The sequence below is a fragment of the Peromyscus eremicus genome, chromosome 3, assembly GCF_949786415.1.
Source record: "Peromyscus eremicus chromosome 3, PerEre_H2_v1, whole genome shotgun sequence".
Taxonomy (NCBI): Eukaryota; Metazoa; Chordata; class Mammalia; order Rodentia; family Cricetidae; genus Peromyscus; species Peromyscus eremicus.
In genome coordinates this window covers 101,105,252-101,125,795 of record NC_081418.1, presented here as the reverse complement: position 1 = coordinate 101,125,795, position 20,544 = coordinate 101,105,252, and the positions used below count along the sequence as shown (strand labels likewise).

Here is a 20,544-nt window from a genome sequence, read left to right as displayed (position 1 = left end):
GAGATTTCAGTCTTTGTTAATGCCTGTAGACCACCAGGAAAGGTGGATGCAGAAGATGAGATGCTAGTGTGGAGGGCAGGGGGTGCTGGCTGCTGGAGTGCAGATGGAGTCGGGGAGTGGAGGCCCCCACCTGGGGCATGGAGGTGTCAAGGTGCAGATCCAGGGTACCCCCAGCCACAGTGTTCTGCACACAGACCTGGCTAACCAAGAAGCACTTGCCCCCCCACCTCAACCCCATGGGAAGTGCACAGCTCCTACTCTATTGTCTGGGGAAGTAGGGGGGCACTGAAGTGCTGGGCAGTTCCAGGTCCAGCTGACTGTGGCCACTTCTCTAGCACACTTAAGTTAGTTTGGTTTTTGTTTGTTTCTTTGTTTGGTTTTGTTTTTGAAGATCTATGCAGTTCTGGCTGTCCTGGAACTCACTATGTAGATCAGGCTGGCCTCGAACTCACAAAGATCCACCTGCCTCTGCCTCCCAATGATGGGATTAAAGGCATGTGCCACTGCACCCAGCTAAATCAGATTCTGAGGAGGTAATGCAGAGGCTCTGAGGCGAGCGGGCCACATCTCTTCAGGACCCATGTGGAGTAAGTCCTGGATTCTTGAGGAAGACCAACTTTACTCTCTCCTACTATTGCTAAAGCAGTGTCTTTCCTAGCATCCTTGCCCAGACACAGCATGTGGGTAAAGCTTTACTCCTCATGGCCTTGAAGTGTGGCTTGCTCAGGCGCCCTGGGAACCTGTACACTATTCGGGGTTTAATTTGCACACACATCCCTCATCACCTGACGTTTTCTTCTTCCTGGGATGCATGAATGAGTTTTTCCAGATTGGTTTCTCTCATTTGGCTCCTTGCCATGCCTGTTCCCAGCCCCGGGGAGGCTGCTTCTGCAAACGAGTCCTGCTGTAGCAGCTGGTAGCTTGTATACAATTTAGATTCCATTTCTCCCCCAAACTGCTAATTTCCCTGCAGGCAGTGACTGTTCAATGTCCATCTTTGTATCACCAGGGAAGGCCTGGCATACCACTTGGCTCAGACCAAAAGCTCAGGAGTGGCCACATGATTCTGTAGCTGCCCTTCTTGTATGAATTTTACCTACAATAAGATGGCACATTCCTCATGAGCAAGTCTCCGTTTTAATTGGCACTGGATTGACAGGATTCTGTGAGTCTGTTTCACTTACTTTAAAATTAGAAAATAAGTGTTAAATAAATAAGGGCAGTTTATAGAAGTGTTTCTAAACAGGGCCCCTGTGGACCTGTGAATAAGAGATTCGTGGTGGATAGCATTCTGGAGGCACTTTGCAGGGAGGCAGAACCCTCCACTTGGACTCAGCTTGGATTTGCTGTGGGAACCCCAGGCCGAGTGTCCAAAGGAAAGGGGTGCCCTCCAGTCCTCAGCGCTGGCTTCCCTCCATGGCACTTACATCCCTTGGGGTAGCTATGCTATCTTGAATATTGTTTTAAGCAGCTCAGCCCAGCAAATAATTGCTTCCCAAACCTCCTTCACAGAACATCTGCAAGACCTTCCTGTGGGGAGAACAGCTAATTACAGCTCTTTCTATTAACTTAATCCCATGAGTCCTCAGTGATTTCATCTGTAAAACAGGAGGGTTCGAGCCGATGATTATTTATTCACTCAAGGGCTTGCTGAGCCCTGTTGTATATCAGGAACTAGACACTATAGTGTCAAGGGTCACACTATGTGCTTACCATGTGAGGAGAGTTATATGATTGTCTGTTGCCAATGGCTGAGCAAACTATAGGGCCAAGATTGTGATAACAAAGAATGGCACCCTGCCCAGGCACGTGACCAGGGAAGGCTGCTCAGAAAATATCTGGGGCTGGGAAGTTGGCTAGGTGGACAAGAGTGATTGCCGTACAAGTAGGAAGACCTGAGTTAGAATCCCATCACCCACAGAAAAAGCTGGGCATGGCTGCACATGCCTGTAACCCCAGCTTTGGGACAGAGACTGGTGGATCTTGGAGTTTGCTGGCCGGGGAGAGACCCTAGCTCAAGGGAATAAAGCAGAGAATGATAGACAAAGTTCATCTGACATTCTTCTCTGGCCTCTGCATGTGCATGCATACTCACACCCTCACATGCATGCAACATGCACACACACACATGCACATACCACATATGAGGGAGGGAGGGAGAGAGGGGGAGAGAGAGAGAGAGAGAGAGAGAGAGAGAGAGAGAGAGAGAGAGAGAGAGAGAGAGAGAGAGAGCGCTAGCTGTGTCCAAAGGCAGGAATAAGGAACTAGGCAAAGCTGGAGAAATGATTTGGCAGTTGGGAGCACTTGCTCTTACAGAGGACCTGGATTCAGTTCCCAGCACCCACATTGAGGTTCACAATTCCAGGTCCAGGGGATCCAATGCCCTTCAGCTTGACTCCATGGGCACTATGTGTGGGTGGTACATGAGGGCACACATTCTAGGAAAATAAAAATAAATCTTTGAAAATTAGGTGGGGGAAAGATGGGAATAAATGGATATTCATGCAGAAGGCATAGCACGTATAAAGAAAGCAAAGGAGATGTAATGTTCTGGAAATCTCTAGAAACTCAGTTTAAAGCATATGGCATGAATAGGGAATGATTGTGACTGGAGAGTGGAGAAGAGGTACTAGGGTGTATCCGTTAATGGAGAGCCCCTCTGCTACATTAAAAGATCTGGCTGGGTCATCTTTGTGATGGGGCAGTAGGTACAGATTTGGCTGTCAGAAGGCTGTTCTGAGTTTTGCTATTCAAAATGTGGTCTGTGGACCAACAGCATTACTCATCCATACAGAGCCAGGAACATTGGGTGAGTCATATGTACACTTAGGCCCTGGTGGCACTCTGCTCCAGAGGATAGTGCAGCGGAGAGATGTTCGCAGTGAGCCCGTGTAGAAAACAGGAATCCTGAAATACCTAAAAGATCCATTGGGGACTGTCTCTGGAGAGAGTTGGTAGGAAGGAATCAAGGATATTCATGGGTCAGCATATTAGGAGGGTGGAGCTTGGAGAAGCCCCTCCACCTTCTCAAGATGCTAGCCTTTAAATAGACCCAAGTCCTTCCTACCAAAACTGACCTTTTGGGCTGTGAGCAGTGTGGACCTCATTCCAGTAATGTGGCCTTGACTGCTTTGTTGAAGTGTAACGTGTGGAGTGTGGGGTGTGTGTGCTCCCTTGGGGGCCGCCATTGTCCACCCTGCAGAATGAGATGAGGAGTGAGCATTCCCAGGTACTGCCCCAGCTCTGCTCCCCTCCTCCCAGCAGCACTTCTTGCCCGGTTCCCTTCCTTCTCTTGTATTCTGCTAGCACAGGCACCGTGCTGTCGTTCTGTGCGTGTGCCTTTAGGCCTCTTAGGTACCTGTCACACTATGCTTTGATGATTTGGCTTCCCCCTGGGCTCCACAGGAAACTGGCGCTTTGAAGGTCAGGGACTGTATCTTTCTGATTTCTGTATCTGCCTGACCTTTGTATAAAGCCTGGTGCAAAGCTAGCATTTATAAAAAGACTTGTTGGGTGAATGAATGAGTGAATGAATGGAGTTCAGTTGCTCACACCCTAGTCTGACATGGAAGAACCCCATTTATAACCTTTCTCAGCATACCAGCAGGCTGTGCCAAATTTGGGGCTGTGTAACAAATCACCCCCAAATTTTGTGACTTAGAACTTGTTAGGATGGCAAGATGGCTTAGTAGGTAAGGACATTTGTCACAAAGCCTGATGACCTAAATTCATTCTCCAGCCCTCATGGTAGAAGGAAAGAGCTGACTCCCTAAAGTTGTCCTTTGACATCCATGCACGTGTGCACATACACACACACACACACACACACACACACACACACACACACACACACACACACACCGGGCAGGGGGAGGAGGAATACATGTGAATTTAAAACAATAAGAAAAAAAACTCCAGAAATTCTTTTTGTTATTGTTTCATGTATATGGGTGTTTTGATTACACATGTATCTGTGCACCATGTACCACGTGGTGCTGGCAAAGGCCAGAACAGGGCATTAGGCCTACCAGACCTGGAGTTATAGATGGTTGTGAGCTACCATGTAGGTACTGGGAATTGAACCCATGCTCTTGGCAAGAACAGTCAGGACCCTTAACTACTAAGCCATCTCTCTAGCCCCAAAACCCAGAAATTCTTCATGTGATCCCCAAACTAGAATCATCAACCTGGGAACTTTCTAGAAATGTGGGTTCTTGGGGCTCATCGCAGAATAACTGGCCTCAAAGATTATCCGTGGCTTAGCTTCTCTTTAACTGACACATCCACCACCCTGTGAGTCTGTCTGTGCTGGCTCAGGTTTGAAAGGGATTGGTTTTGAACAAACTCCGTTTATTTAGCTCATGACTCTGGGCTGGCAGTGCAGGCTGGAATCTGCTGGCACTTCTGATCTCAGCCAGACTCCTTCAAGTTCCACGTCAGCTTGTCCTGGCTGGCTTTGTCCCACGGGGCTTTGGCTGGGGCACTGCTAACCCGGCTGTTTTCTACATGGGCTCTTTTTCTAGAGCAGGCTGGCCTGGGCAGGTTGGCCAGAAGTCCTAAGAGAATAAAGCTTGCATGACCCTCGAGGCTTGTCGAGAGGATATGCAGTGGTGCAGGTCTGAGGAGTGGGGAATTAGCCTCAAGGGAGGAACCACAAAGTTGAATTTCAGACGTGTGGCCCCCTGGAGGACACCCTTCCACCTCCAGAGCCTCAGAGAAGAACCTTTCACCTGGGTGGTTTCTGTGTTAGACTCAGCAAATTGACTCACTACCATCTACCCGTCATGGGGTGGATATTGCTCTTCCCCATAATATCAGGACTAGAAAAACAACAAGAGTTGTTTTAGCGTCTCCTTATGATGGGATGAGAGTCAGAAGGACTCATTGGCATCCTCTTCTGGGGGCAGAGGACACCAAGAAGATTGGTATGGCTCCCTCTGGCCTCTAGATGTCTGGAAGCCATGAGTATGCCCTGTCCTTTCCCACATGTGAGCTGGTAATGTGAACACAGGGGCACAGCTTGAGCTTCATGAAGCCCGGCTCAGCTGGCGACTTTGGACCTGGTATCTGGGACAGCTAGAGATGCTCTGGAGGAGGTGTGATGGTTCCCAGCTTCAGAGCCAGAATCTCCCCCAGCCACCAGATGTACCGAAGGTAAAGAGCATAGCAGTGTCTCTGAGTCCTACCTTCCGGCAGAACCGCACCCCCACCCCCCACCCCGCCCCAGGTATAACTTGGCCTCCTGCAGCTCAGAAGGAGGCCTGTGGATGAGCTTGTCAAGAGTGGAACGTCTCTGAGCCACAGAGTGGAAGGGACCAGCATGCCAGCCGTGGCCCTGTGGTTCTGCCTTGGTCTTCTCTGCCTCCACAGTCAGTCCCCAGTTGGCTCTGAGGCCACACGGGACATTGATGAGCCTTGCTACTAACATCAGCCTTTTCTTTCCTCCCTGCCTCCCTTCATTCCTCTCTCCCTTCCTCCCTTCTCATTTGGGTTTTTTGAGACAAGATCTTACCATGTAGCCTAAACTGGCCTCAAATTTATAATCCTCCTGCCTCAGCCTCCAGAGTGCTGCGATTACAGGTGTGAGCTCAGGCTAAATGAAGGGAAGATGCAGCCCGTTGTCTGCTCTTAGGGCTCTCTAGGTGGAGGACGTCCTGGGCCTCTGGGCTTTCTTCCGGTCCCTGTATGGCAGTGCACACAGTACCTGGAGACTCACTGGGATAGGTAGCTCTGCCCACCTGCAGTAAGTGCCTCTGGGACTGGGGGCTTGGAGTGACTGTCCATGCTCTACAGTGGACACTGCCAAGGCTGGACTGATGAATGAGCTTGGAGCCCCTCAGCTCAAGCAGGGAAGACAAACCTAAGCTTGTTTCCTTGGTACCCTGTGTGCCTCCCCTTCCGGCCCTCTTTCTCCCCACTGACCCCAGCCAGATGCTCCCTATAGGTCAGTGTGCTATTCCTGGTCCTGGGCTGACTGACAGGTGCATAATGTACCTGACATTCTCCCAGTTTCTGCTGGAACTCTGTGGTCTTTTCTCTTACTTCAGCAGCCAAGTGCTGTCCTCCTCATCAGGGGGTGAGGCGATTAAAACTCAGATACTGTTTGTAAAGCACTTTTGCACATGGCCCTGAAAATATGAGGTCTTGTTTTTATTATAAACATCACTGAAATTTTCCCTTCATTATCATCACAGCAGGTCACAGTCCACATCCAGTGCAGGGGCAAGGGTCGGGGGGCTTGAACCTGCCCTCCCCACACCACTGATGTTTTTAGTCTTAGGAAGGATGCAGAGGGCATTTCCATCAACCTCCTGGTCTGCTAGGTGAGGAGGTGACACTCAGGAGCCTTGAGCAACTTCCCAAAGCGTGCAACGAGCTAGCTGTGAAATTGGTCAATAGTATAGTTCTGCCGTTCTCAGTGGCAGAGGGAAAGAAATGGAAGATGATCCTTTTTAATTTGTAGTCTGGTCTTTGTGGTTTTGTCTTGATGAATCAGGGGGGTCCACAGTTCTAAACAAATGTACAGAATCACCTGACCCTGGTGAGCTTGCCCTGCAACCCTGCGTGGGTTATTAAACTGTGCAGAGGAGACCTGCTGTGATGCAAATCACAACACAGGCTGGAAGAGTTTCAGGCTGGGATGCAAACTTCGAGAACATTGTCACATGAGGAGCAAAGTCCTTGGCTCGAATTTGTACCTGCAGTGCCTGGCAGAGCTACTGGACTGGGACAGAGGAGCTTTCTGAGCACCCTGGGGATGAGGGAGCAGGGTCATCAAGTCCTCACTCCCTGCTGGTCCTCTTGCCACTGTCACAGGGCAGGCTGAACACACTACAAGGGCATCTCAGGTCCCCCTGAAGCCCCAGTGCTGAGAGGTGTCCATCCTTGTGGTATTTCTTGCCAGTCCTTGTCCTTACCATCCTTCCTAATGTCTGGTTTTCTGTTTGCAGGAGCTTCCCTGGGTGCCTGTGCAGCCAGCATGGATGAGCCTGGCCCCGAGGGCCTCACTTCCACCTCCCTGCTCGATCTTCTGTTGCCCACTGACTTTGAGCCACTGGACTCGGAGGAGCCCAGTGAGGCCATGGGCCTGGGCGCCGGCCTAGCTCCGGGCTCGGGCTTCCCCAGTGAGGACAGTGAGGAGTCCCAGCTCCTGCAGCCACCACAGTACTTCTGGGAAGAGGAGGAACTGAATGGCACCAGCCTGGACCTGGGTCCCACTGCAGGTAGCTCTGCTCTCTTATCTCTCTGCAGGATACCAGGAGTGGTCCATGTTGGCAGGGGCCGTGGGGCAGTTCCACTCCCATCTTTTTCCCTCTGCTGTCTTCCAGGCTGCCATCCATCTGCCATCAGGGCCACATCTCTGAGACTAAGTTTCTCCTTAATAGCAGGCACTGTTTACCGAGACCCAGGCACCACGCTGGCTACATACAGCCCAGGGGCTGGTAACGAGTGTGTGGACAAGCTGCAGTGCTTCCGGCCCTGACCTCTGCAGTGACATTCTTGGCTTGTGGGGTCCCACTTTAAAGATTAGGAAAAGAGATCTGTGGTATCGAAATTCAGCCACAAATCTTCTTCCTAAACTATGACATACTCAAGTAGGTTTATACTTTGTGATTTAAACATAAATTGGTTAAGAGCGCTGACTGCTGTCCCAGAGGACCTGGGTTTGATTCCTAGTACCTACATGGTGGCTTACAGCTGTCGTAGTTCCAGTTCCAGGGGATCTGATGCCTTCTTCTGAACTCCCAGGGCACCAGGCACCCACATAGTACACAGACAGCCATACATGCAGGTAAAACTCTCATGTGCACTAAAATAAAATATATAAATCTAAAAAAAATTACACAAATATTAGTGCTGTGTGGTGGCCATGTCTTTGATCCCAGACTCAGGAGGCAGAGACAGGAGGGTCTCTGTGAGTTCCAGGTTAGCCTGTGAGTGAGACTCTTGTCTCCAAAGGAGGAGGGGGAGATGAACACTGTAGAAAATTAAAAGATGAAACAAAGTTAATTCAAAGAAAATAAAGCCACCCACAGTCTGACAACAGAAAACTGAAAAACTAGAACCACAAGGAACATTCTATTTTCATTTGAAATATTTCTCCAATATATTTCCAAGTTATTCATTATCTTTTTACAACCTGATTTTTTTTTTTTTTTTTTTTTTTTTTACAAATTTCCTTTACTTTCATTTTATGTGTATGGGTGTTTTTCCAGCATGTATTTCTGTGCACTGTGTTGGTGCTTGTTTGGCAAGGAGACCAGAAGATGGGGATAGGATAGATTGCCCCGAGACTGGATTACGTCATCATGTAGGTGCCTGGAATCAAACCAGGTCCTCTGGAAGAGCAGCCAGTGCTCATGACCTCTGAGCCACCTCTCCGGCCCCTACCACCCGATTTTTAACAGTTTTGTAGCTGCTCACACATGGCTGTCACATGGCCCAAGATCCTCCCCTGTTGTGTCCAGGTTTAGCTGCTGCGGTAATGTTCTCATACCTTTTCCACTCTCCTGGTTATTTCTCTGGGATAAAGTCTAAAATGAAATCACTAGGTCAGGAGATGTCTTGGTCAGCATCCCACCCAGGAACGGAAGACAGGGAAGCCAGATAGCCCCAAGAGACAAAGCAGTGGATTTGCAAAAGTCTGGCAGGGTGTGAGAGGATCACTAGGGATCCAGGGCAGGCCACAGAGGCATGCCACCACCCTCAGGTACAAAGGAATGGGAAGGTGACCACCTGCGGCCTTCCTCCTGCTCCACGTTCAGGATTCCATCTGCCAGTGCCTCTTTGTCCTTACTCCCTGCCTCTCACTGAGGAGCCTGTCAGAGACAGGGCCATGGGAGCCCAGGGCCGTGACTGATGAAGTCAGCCTGGGACAATGGCAGAGGAGAGCTTTAGACAGTTGAAAGGCAAGTGGAACAGCTCTGCCGTCAAGTGTGTGGGTCTTCCAGGGGCTCTGAAAACATCCCCAAAATGACCTCTGGAAATATCACCTTTGCTCCAGCATGCACTCACCAGAGGAACTGAGTTCTGGGGCTTGAGATGCTTCCCACCCTGAGTTCAGTTAGCCAGATGTGATGACCCAAGCAGTCCCTGCACTCAGGCAGCTGATGCAGGAGGATCATGAAGTGGAGGCCAGCCTAGATTATATAGCAAGACCCAGTCTCAAAAAAGCCAAGGTCTGGAGATGAGGCTCAAAGGTAGAGTTACCCCCCACCCCATCATGCACAAGGGCCTGTCCTCCATCTCTAGAACCCCATGAGGGGAGAATTTTGCTCAATTTGATAGGAAAAATTGTAATGATCTTTGTAAATGGCCAAACAATATAAATATATTCATTAATAATATATACACCATTAAATCTCTCTATGTGTGTGTATATATTCTGAACATAGATGATGTAATATATTCTATACGATATATTTTACATATAGAAATATCAAATATCGTTTTCAGGGCTGGAGAGATGACTCAGTGGTTTAGAGCACTGGCTGTTCCCCAAGAGGACCCAGGTTTGATTCCCAGCACTCACAAGGTGGCTCACAACCAATCATCTGTAATCCCAGTTCCAGGGGATCCAACAGACATGCAAATGATGCATATACACGCATGCATACAAAACATTCATACACATAAAGTGAAAATAAATGAAATAAAGTTTTCGTTTTGGACTTGAAGCCTGGGGTTGAGAGAAGGCAGGTTCTGCCATTCCAACCCTGCCCACTAACAGCAGCCTGACATCAGTGAAGAATGCAAGGCCGAAGCTCCATTTCCTCATCCAGGACATGGGGTCTTCACCTTGAAGGGAAGTGCAGCTTAAATGAAGCGACGTGTTCTCAGTACTCAGCACATGTTTGGCGGTGGGAAGTGCTCTACAAGTGGTTACTGCTGTTATTACTTCCACAGTTTTTCCATACTAAGGCGCTCATTTTTTTCTGCCACTGTGCAATCTTCGTATAGAAGAAAGAAAATATGTCTCTATCATTTACAAACAGAAACATTTTTACAGTTTGTCAATTGCTTTTTTTTTTTTTTTTTGGTTTTTCGAGACAGGGTTTCTCTGTGTAGCTTTGCGCCTTTCCTGGGACTCACTTGGTAGCCCAGGCTGGCCTCGAACTCACAGAGATCCGCCTGGCTCTGCCTCCCGAGTGCTGGGATTAAAGGCGTGCGCCACCACCGCCCGGCCAATTGCTTTTTTTTTAAGTTTTAAAGATTTTGTTTATTTACATGCTATGAATATGCTTGTTTTTGTTTTTTAAATGTGTAACATGTGTGTGTAGCGCCCAAGGAATCCAGAAGAGGGCATCATATCCCCTGGAACTAGAGTTCCAGGACGTTGTGATCTGTCCATGTAAATGCTGGGAATGTAACAGCCAGGCTCCAGCCCCTTGAAAATGGTTTTATATTTAAATGTTTTTGTTGCTTTCTGCTGCTTTGTGTTTAGAGAAGTTTTTCCCTTCCTGAGATATATGCCTTTCTTCTGTGTTTTTGTACTTCTATATTTAACGATTTTAGCGTATGGTGGGAGGTAGAGACCCATATTAGTTACTTTTCTTGTTACTGTGACCAAATACTCCCTGAGAAGCTACTTACGGGAGGAAGGGTTTGTTTGGGCTCAGAGTTAAAGGGGATACAGCCCACCATGCCGGGAGATGTGGCAGGCGGCTCCGTGGTGGCAGTAGTGTGCATCCGGGACACCTCACCTGCTCACCTCTTGGAGGAAGAGGCAATGGAGAGTGGAAAGGAAGTGTCCAAGCCCGCCCCTAACAACCCTCTTCCTCCAGCTAGGCTCCACCACCTAAAGGTTTCACAACCTCCCCAAAATCGTGCCATCCGCTGGGGAACAAGTGTTCAGATGGGAGTTTATGGGGACATTCCCATCCACACCACCAGAGGGCCTCATCCTCTTTCTGGGTTTGTGACTCATCTTTTCAGCAGTCCCGCCCATGTTCTGTCCTGGGCAGTCTGATGCCCTGGGCCTCGAAGGCTCTTCCTGCTGTAGAGAGGCAGGCAAGTGGTGGGTAGGAGAGCGGCAGGCGTGCTTGGGGCTGACTCCTGGGGTCACAGCAGGGCCTGAGTCCAGAGGTTTGTGTCTCCTTCCTGGGCTTCTCCAGGCCTCTTGACAAGAAGTCTCACCATCATCCACTGAATTCAAGCCATGTCATGGTTTCTAAGTCTCAATATGGCTCACTTGGTGTTCCTGTCTTCTCACCTCTGCCACACCAAGTGACAGTACACAGTCCTTGCATGGCAGGAAGGGAAGACAGAGGCGGGCAGCCACACCGCTGGCCTCTTGCCTGTGGCCTTGCTGGTGGCCTTCCCTCTCCCATGGTGTCTCACCTTTCTACTCCACATGATCCCAAGGAGCAGCTGCCTTCCTGTGCATACACTGGATGAACCCTAGTAATATACAATGTAGCCTATACGTCCAGCCCACCAGAAACTGGTCTCCACAGTGCAACCTCGCCTCCTCCACTGCCCTCTCCTGCCTGGCAGAGCTGAGCTGACGGGCTATGCAAGGCTCTCCTGTGACTAGCATCAACCCTAGTATCCTATTCTAACTGCCAGTGGCCCGAGTCTGCTCCTTCCGCAGTTCTGGTTCCTCCCATCCCATTGGCTCCGGAAGCTCTTTTGCACCCTGGCTCCCTAGTTGCTAGGTAACCGTCCTTCACTACCCAACTCAATGGGGGACAGTCACTCCATCCTAGCAGATGCTAGGGGCTGTGATGCTGATAGTGCCCTGTCCTTGGTGTGTAGCCTGGCAGGTAACGTGGGGCTAGTGTCCCATGCCATCCCACTCTCCACTGCTGGGTGAAGGTACCCCACTTTCCAATCCACCTGCTGGAAAGGTATCTCTACATGCCATTAGCAGTAGCCTAAGCACAGTTTCCTTGCACTGCCTGGCCGGCATTTCTGTGAGAGGGATGAGGTGGGAAGAGAGTTAGGGTCTAGGCTGGCAGCGGGTAGGCAGGCTGATATTCAGGAGGATCCAAGGGGCAGTGTATCACTCACCACCATTGCCTTGTTCCGCTCTTGCACCTGAGGAGTCAGAGTCCTACACCCCAGGCTTGAGGAGGTGAGCTGTCTCAGAGCGGCTCTTCCGGTCGATGTCCTTCCAGAAGAGCAGACAACAAAGTGGGGTGGGACGGGGGCGTGAATGTATCCACACCCCCAGCGAGCTCGAGGTGGAGTTAAAGCTAGTGATGAACAATGGCTGTTGTTTTGTCCAGCCTTAGCTGCTTTCTGTTGTAGGATTAGAAGGTTCTGGAAGCCAGACCTCCATGGTGGAAGGCCACACCTGGGAGGGCTTTGGCTCTCATGGTCCTGTGGCAGAACAAAGCTGGAGAGGGGCAGGCTGAGCTGCTGTGTGACACTAATGTGTGCTAGTGACACTAAGCCATCCAGAAGGGGGAGCTCCAGCCCTGATCGTTCATTAAAGGCCCATTAGCGCTGTCATAACCACAATTAAACCCTCTCCCTCCCCGTAGGTAGCCCACACTGCTAGAACTCACAATCCTCCTGCCTCAGCCTCCTAAATGCTATGGTTACAGGTGCACAACACCCAGGGCTGGCTTCTGGACAACAAATTTCTTTTTTTTTTTTTTTTTTTTTAATATTTATTTATTTATTATGTATGTAGTGTTCTGTCTGCATGTTTGCCTACAGGCCAGAAGAGGGCACCAGATCTCATTACAGATGGTTGTGAGCCACCATGTGGTTGCTGGGAATTGAACTCAGGACCTCTGGAAGAGCAGCCAGTGCCCTTAACTGTTGAGCCATCTCTCCAGCCCCTGGACAACAAATTTCAAAGTGAGTTTCAGAGGGGTTATGCAGACCATGGCACATCCCAAGATTGCCCTGGCTGTCACCCTGAGTGCACTTCCTACTCTGAGACAGGACCTGCATTCTGAGATGGTCCCAGGGAAGAAGTCAGAATCCTGCCAGAGAAGGGATGGATGACCTGGAGGCCAGCAGGTCGGGGAAATCCCACTCACACAGATTCACAGGCTTCTATGGAAAAGGGACTCCGTGGGCCTATGGAACAAGAAACAGGCTCGCAGTACCAGCAGGAGACACAATGTGCCAGCCTGGGCTGTCTGGGCCACCCTGCTCCATCTTGTTCTATTGGCTTCAATCTGGGTAGACTGCCCAGAAAAGTCGCTGTCCCTTAGTGACCACCATAGAAAGTGAGCTCTGCATTCCCAGGACCAGACGAGAGTCAGGTTGGTTCAGATTGGGTCCTGAACCTTTGCCTGTCCTGTCCCAAGACCAGAATTCTCTGACTGGCAAGGGCTGGGGTAAGCTACCCCTAAAGCCAGTGGGTGGGGGTCCCTTAACTCCAAAAAGAGGGGAGGTGTGTCCCCAGAGGAGAAGTGGAATCACACTCACAGAAAGAGGGGCAGCGGAGGGGCATGAGCAGCAGTGCCTTGGGCAGACCCTTGATTCCTACGGGCTTTCCCTCTGAGCAGCTCATGGATTGCAGGAGCAGGGCAGCTCATGGACTGCAGGAGCAGGGCAGCTCATGGACTGCAGGAGCAGGGCAGCTCATGGACTGCAGGAGCAGGGCAGCCACTATCGCTGTTTCATGGCTAAGGAAACTAGGTCAGAGATTTAAAAGTGGCACTATATTACCCCGAGAAGAAGCAGCAGAGCTAAATCTCAAGTCAGCCACCCTTCCCTAGATGGAATCGCTCTTACTAGACTTCTTTAATTACGCCTGCCTGGAATGGAGCTTGTAGAAACCAGACGCCAAGGCAGCTGTCTGCTGGGGCCTGGAGGTGGTTTCCTACCGCAAATCCTTGCTGAGCCGTAGCTGCTGCTGCGTGGTCTGAGCCTGCAGCATGAGTACTGTACCCGCATGAGTCCGTTCACTGGGATGGACAGGCCCATAAGGCAGAGGCAGCTGCCAGGCACTGAAGGAACACTTGTACCCCGACCGCAGGAATAAAGCTCTTCATTTTTATGCTTGTAATGGATACTAGCATATAAATCCTTTAAAATGCAAATAAAAGAAGAAAATAGAATTGGCCTACATTCTCATCACCTACAGTTACCGAACAATATCATGTTGGTGTCCCTTCAGACTTTATTTCCCTTATAGGAAATAGATTTTTAAAAGGCTTTGGCACTAAACAGCTGTGGTACACACACCTCCGGGGTCTAATCATTAGCATCACTGTCCTGGGCCAGCAAGCACTCCTGAAACTTCGCAGTGAGGGATGATGGTGTCCCGGGGTCCAGCGAGGCGCTTCACTCTTCACCAGCACCCCGCCTTCCACTGCAGGGAGCTGGAGGGTGCGAGGCTTTGTTTTTGAGTCAGGGTCTCACTCAGTATCCCAGACTGGCCTTGAACTCTAGCAGTTCTCCTGCCTCAGTTTCCCAAGAGACCATATCCGTGGGCTCTAAGCTTTCACTGTGTGAACTGAGCTGTGGTAGACCCTGAAAACATAGGTGTGGCCCTTTGATTGGCTCTAGGGGGCTAGAGTTCCAGGTTTAGATTTCTTTTAAATTGTATTACATATTTTACATATTTATTTTGTGTACACGTATGTATTTTGCATATTCACATGTATGTGAGCATGTTTCTGTGCATGTGGAGGTCAGAAAGACAGTTTTCCGGCGTCAGTTCTCTTCCCCTACCTGGTGGTCCTGGGAATAAAACTCAGGCTTGGTGGCACGTGCCTTCACCATTGAACCATCCAGTTGCTATAGACTCTTTTCTTTTCTGTGCTGGGCTTGGAGCCCGGGACCTCCTGCATGTGAGGCCAGCGCACCACTAAGTGAAACCCCAGCCTTGGCTTCTATCTCCTCAAATACTGTTGAGGCTGGTCATTAGAAAGTCAGTTTAGTCGTACTGATGGCCTCTCTCCTTTGCCCCTATGTTCTATACACATCTCTTTTGGCTTTTGGGTGTTTCCATGTTAACACTCGCTTGAATTGCTGGCTGGCAGGTGCACTAAGGGGACAATTTTCAGGGATTTGACATTAACCAGAAAGGACATTTAAAGTGAACTTTCAAGGTCTCTGGCCCTGTTGCCTGTTTTAATTCCAGGCCTTGAATAGGGAGGTCAGCCTATTAATATTTCAGCTAACGCCAAATGTGTTTAGTGCAGACACTCAGCCCTGGGGAGAGGGACAGAAGAAGGTCCAGTGGCCATAGGACATCGAAGGAGGGACTTGTGCAAAGCTCGGATGAAGCCGAGGAGAGACATACAGCACGATATATTTAGAAAGCAAACACCAGCACAGTGGTGAGGTTAAAGGACAGAAATAGAAAGGAGCAGAGGAGCAAGCCGCTTGAGGAGAGCAGAGTTCACAGAGCACGTGCCGGCTGCCAGTGAGCCAGCCCGCAGGATCTCCCGGGAGCGGCCCGGTGGAGCCTGCTCTTCTGCTCCAGGGCTCCCCAGCTGGTGCCTCACACACGGAGGTCAGAACTCACTGGGCAGGCACTGTTGGGTCTCTGCTCTCAGACAGCGCTCTTAGATTCAACTGTGTTGAATCAGAGGAGTGGGGGGAGGAGGGTGCACGCCTTTAACCCCAGCACTCAGGAGGCAGAGACAGGTGGATCTCTTAATGAGTTCAAGGCCAACCTGGTCTACAGAGTGAGTTCTAGGACAGTCAGGGCTATACAATGAAACCCTGCCTTGAAAAAAAACAACCACAAAACAAAACAGAAAAACCCACGGGCTTTCCAAGGACAGGAATATCAACAGGGAAGCTTGAGGATAAGAATAAGTCTAGTCCCTTGGCCTCAGGATAAGGATGGTAAAATTGGAAGCAGCTTGGAGAATATGAACATTCCTCCCCGCAGGACACTTAACAGGTGGTTCTCAGTAAGTAAAAAAGAAATTGGCCTAAGCTGCAAAGCATCCCAGTTGGGGTAAGGAAGGTAGGAAGAAAGAAAGGCAGCAGGAGAGAAAGGCTTTTTAAAGGAGGCCAGGAAAGTTCCAGAAGGCAATTCATTGCAGCCAGTTACCCTGCCAGAAGGTGAGGCTTTCAGCGTTAGAGGCTCGTGTGGCTGGAACCTAGTGGTGACCGTCACAGCTGCCCCTGCTCTCTTTCAGTGGGGCACAAGGGGTGTGCAGTGTGACTCCAGGAGATTTCTGGGAAGGCGAAGGCAGGCGTTCACTACTTTTCCTGTTGCTATAAGAAAATGCCTCACAAAGGCAACATGAAGGAAGGGAGGGTTTATTGTGACCCACATTCAGAGGTTGCAGTCGGTCATGGTGGGGAGGACACGGCGTCGGGAGGCTAGAGCAGCTGGTCACATTGCCGTACACTCAGGAATGCTTCAGCTCAGTTCACTCTGTCCTTTTTATTCAGTCTGGGACTCCTGCCATGGGAGAGTTGGGCCAAATTAACGATGGGTCTTCCCACTCATTTAACCTAATCTAGAAACGCCCCCTCCCCAGACACGTGGTTTATTTCCATGGTGGTTCTAAATCCCATCAGGTTGGCGTGTAAGATGAGCCGTCCCAGACTCCCTCTCATTTGTTATGCTATGAGGTCATCTCGGGAACACTATCCCACCATGGAGGGTGGGTGTGGGGTACATAGACCCCAGGCCATTTCCTGAGGTGAGGACTCCTAGAATTACGGCTCCTGCCTGGATCTCTAACGCAGCCTCTTCTATGACAGCCCCAGCTTTCCACTGTGGCTGTGGTCAGAGACGGGGATACGGTGGACAGGAAAATGACAGTTGGTCACCCCCCTTCTCGTGTGGGTCCTGAGTCTGGGTGTTGAACGAAACAACTCTGAAGCGTCTTTAACTCCACAGAAGCTGGAGCACCACAGTGCTGCCAAGCTTCTTCACACTCAGGTCATGTTTTCCACTCCTGGGCTCTCCATCTGAGAAGCAAGTCTTCAGTCTGTAGGGTTTGGAAACCACGTTGCCTAGGACCTAAGGAACAGTTAGTTTCAAACAAAAGCCACCAGGTGGCGCTGTAATTTTACAGCATTGTTCCCTTGCCATTCCTGAAGAAAGTCGGGTAGCCTCTGTGCCGTTAGGTGTTTAGGAGGTGTCCGATCATTCTGGGCCGCTGTGTCTTGTGACCTAGCTTGATCTTGTTGGGGTGGTTCGAGTCTGAGAGATCATTCACCTCTCTTCAAGTGGCCCCCACTCTGAGGATGACTTACTTCTTGGGCACAGGCTCGCTGGGGAACGGCCCTTTGTCTCCTAGTTGTCTGGCTGTGGCTGCGTCTGGGTGCCTTGGGTACTCTGATGTGTCTCAACCTCAGGTAGGCTTTTGGATTTTGGCTTCAGGCAGAGGGGCTGCTGCAGGGACTCTAGTACCCTGAATTCAGGTGCCTGGAGCAGATGGACCAGGGCAGTCGGAGCCGGCCTGGAGCTGCTGCAGTTCACAGACGTGGTCCTAGAGGGCGACCGTGTGCTGTGTTTGCAGCTCTTCCTCTGGCTAGCCATCACAGTTGTATTTTATTTGGCTAGTTCTTTGCCGTGCTGGGATGGAAGACCCTTGTGCCTCCTAGGGAAACGTCTGCACCATCTCCACCTCTCCTTTCCACGATCCTTTCATCCTTTGCCATAGGCATCCCCTCTTGAAGCTTTAGCGTTTACAAACCCGATTTTCATCCCAGTCTAAATCTTTCAGCTCTGCCAGAGCCTCTCCTACCTCACAAGGATCTTGCTCCACCGTGGGGCGCAGCAAAGCCACTAGAGCGCCACACCAGTTCGTGAGGTCCCAACTTGTCTTGGTCTACTCTCTCTTGCAGTGATGAACACCATGGCCACAAGCAAACTGGGGAAGCAAGGGTTTAATTGGCTTACGCCTTTACATCACAGTCCATCCTTGAGGGACGTTAGGGCAGGAACCACGGAGGAAGCTGCTTACTGGCTTGCTCCCCCATGGCTTGCTCAGCCTGCTTTCTTACACAGCCCAGGACCAGCAGCCTAGGGGCGGCACTGCTCACAGTGGGCGGGGCCTCCCACATCAATCATTAATCAAGAAAATGCCCCACGGACATGACCACAGAACAATCTGGTGGAGGCATTTCCTCAATTGAGGTTCCCTCTTCCCACGTGACTCTTAATTTGTGTCAAGTTGACAGAGACTGCCCAGCATACTGCTGAATCAACTTCTTAACTCTCCTGTGACCACGGACCTATTCAGCCCTCTCATGCCATCAAACACCTTTCAGACCCAATTCCCCCAGTAAAGTCTATCTTTTCCCTCTTGTCTCTCAGTGTCTGGTATTCACAGAGACCTCAGCTAGTGATACTAAGTGTCTGCCAGGGACTGGTTAACCTTGCATTGCTTCAAGTCATCTTACTTTTGTCTGGAGGGATGCATAGTAGCTACATTATTCAGCTTCCACAGCGCCCATGCCTCCTCCCGCCACCTCACAAGCCAGGCTGTGAGGCGCTCTTTGACATAAGAGTCCTTCCTGAATCCCGCAGTCCAGAGGCAGCACACCCCATAAGCCCCATAGATTCTTGGAAGCCATTAGTAAGGCCCTGTCTGCACCCTAAGCACCCATCACACCCTCACACTACTCACCAGGATGCTTGTGAAGCGGCCCTCCAGCCACTTCACTTATGGTTTATACATCGCATTGTAGTTTTCAATAGATCTAGCAATTGTAAGTTCTTGCTTGTATCGAAGTTCTGTTTTGTTTTAAGATGGGGTCTTTCTATATAGCTTAGGCTGGCCTCAAACTAATGGCAATCCTGCCTCAATAGGCACGTTTTGTAACACTTGGCATACAGGTTTTTTTTTTTTTTTAAGCTATTTATTTGCTTATTCTCAAGGCCTAGACTGGCCTTGAACTTGCTGTTTAGCTTGTACTTCGGATCTGCCAGCTTCTAACTCTGGAGTACTGCATTACAGGAGTATCCACTGTGCCTGGCTGTAGTAAGGTGCTTTTATTCTTCCTTGTTCATGCTTTTGAGGGGTTGCTTCCTCTTGGAAACTGAATACAACCTTCTCATTGTCTCCTGTTTGCTGTGTTCGTGCCGTTCTCCAGGCCGCTGCTTTCCTCGCTCACCACTGTTTCTCGGCGCTGGTTTCCCCAAATGTCTTGTGAGTCTTCATGGTTCATTTGTGCTTTACAAAGGCAACACTAGGCTGCTTGGTTTCAGGGGTGCCATGGGTTTCCTCCGTGGGTGTGTGGTCCCTGTCTCCTGGAGGTCATAGATGCCTCCTTGTGTGGGAGCTGGCTACCTTCTCTCCAGGCTGTGTGCTGTGCAAAGCTGGAGGAGGAGGACCTTGAGGGACCAAGGCTCCACTCCTCGAAACACACGTAAGACACAGCAGCCAGGATATTCTAATTGCTCGTATGTGTCTCACGGGGCTTCCCATTGTTGCTAAGATGGCTCAGATTCTAAGCCAGACCTTCTTGGTTGCTATTTTGTTTTTTGAAACAGGGTCTAATTCTGTAGCTTAAGCTGGCCTGGAACTTACTGTGTGGCCTAGGCTGGCCTCAAATTCATGCCAGTCTTCCTGCCTCATTGCTAGCATTACAGGAGTAAGCCACCATATAAGTCATGCTTTTTACTACAAGGAAACAATTTTTTTTGGCAATTGTTCTTCTCAGCTCTCTCTAGATTCTTGTTCTATTTTTACCAACTGCTTCCTAGACCTACAGTACCACTTCTATTCTGAGATTTATTGTATTGACAGTCTTCTTGTGTTTCTTAATTTCCCATGTCTCTTTTTCCCCCGCAGAAGACACCCTTGAATAACTCTCTGAGAACTCATGGAGAGTAAAACATTTAAGTCCTTGCATGTATGAAATGCCTTTATTTGGCAACCATAATTGAAAGATAGTTTAGTTGCGCATAAAATTCCTAATCAGAACAAACTTCCTGGTCTGGGGACATAGCTCGGTGGTAGAGCTCTTGCTGAGCATGTGTGAAGTCTGGGTCCTTCCCCAAACCCATGAGAGAGAGGAGAGAAAGAAGAGAGAGAGGAGAGAGAGAGAGAATATGAATACATGTTCATATGTGTACATTTGGTACATATACATATGTGTGTGCATGTGAAGGCCAGATGTTTGATATTGGGTGTCTTCCTCAATCTTTCTCCACCTTATTATCTCATTTTTCTCTTTTGAGGTGGGGTTTCTGAATCCAGAGCTCAGTGATTTGGCTAGGTTGAATGGCTAGTGAGCGCCAAGAATCTACCTATCTCTGCCTCCCCAGCCTGGAATTACAGATGCGCATCAACAAACTTGGCCTTTAAAAAAAGATTTATTTTTATAAGTGTGTGTGTGTGTGTGTGTGTGTGCTCGATTGTATGTATATGTACCACATGTTCAGTGCCCACCACAGGGGCCAGAAGAGGGTGTTGTATCTTCAGGAACTTGACTCCCAGGCAGTTGTAAGCCCCCTGATGTGGGGGCTGGGAACTGAACTGCTGTACTCTGGAATAGCTGCCAGTGCTCTTAACTTCTGGGCCATCTCTCCAGCCCCACACCTATCTTTTTATGTGGGTGCTGTACATTCAAACACAGGTCCCATTACTACGGAGACCTTCACTGCCATGACCCCCTTGCCATGATGGTCTGTACCCCTTCAAATTATGAGTC

General features: G+C 49.7%; 1 protein-coding gene across 2 annotated transcripts in view; it reads left to right on the top strand.

Annotated features, from left to right (window-relative positions):
- Positions 1-20,544, top strand: part of Podxl2 (podocalyxin like 2) — a 32,602-nt gene that overhangs the window by 2,908 nt on the left and 9,150 nt on the right. The window contains exon 2 of one of the 2 annotated variants that reach the window (XM_059258173.1): positions 6,951-7,223. In XM_059258173.1, coding sequence (XP_059114156.1) covers positions 6,951-7,223 — 273 coding nt within the window. Of the gene's footprint in view, positions 1-6,950; positions 7,224-11,669; positions 11,766-20,544 lie in introns of those variants that run through there. The other variant, XM_059258174.1, reaches the window with a different exon arrangement.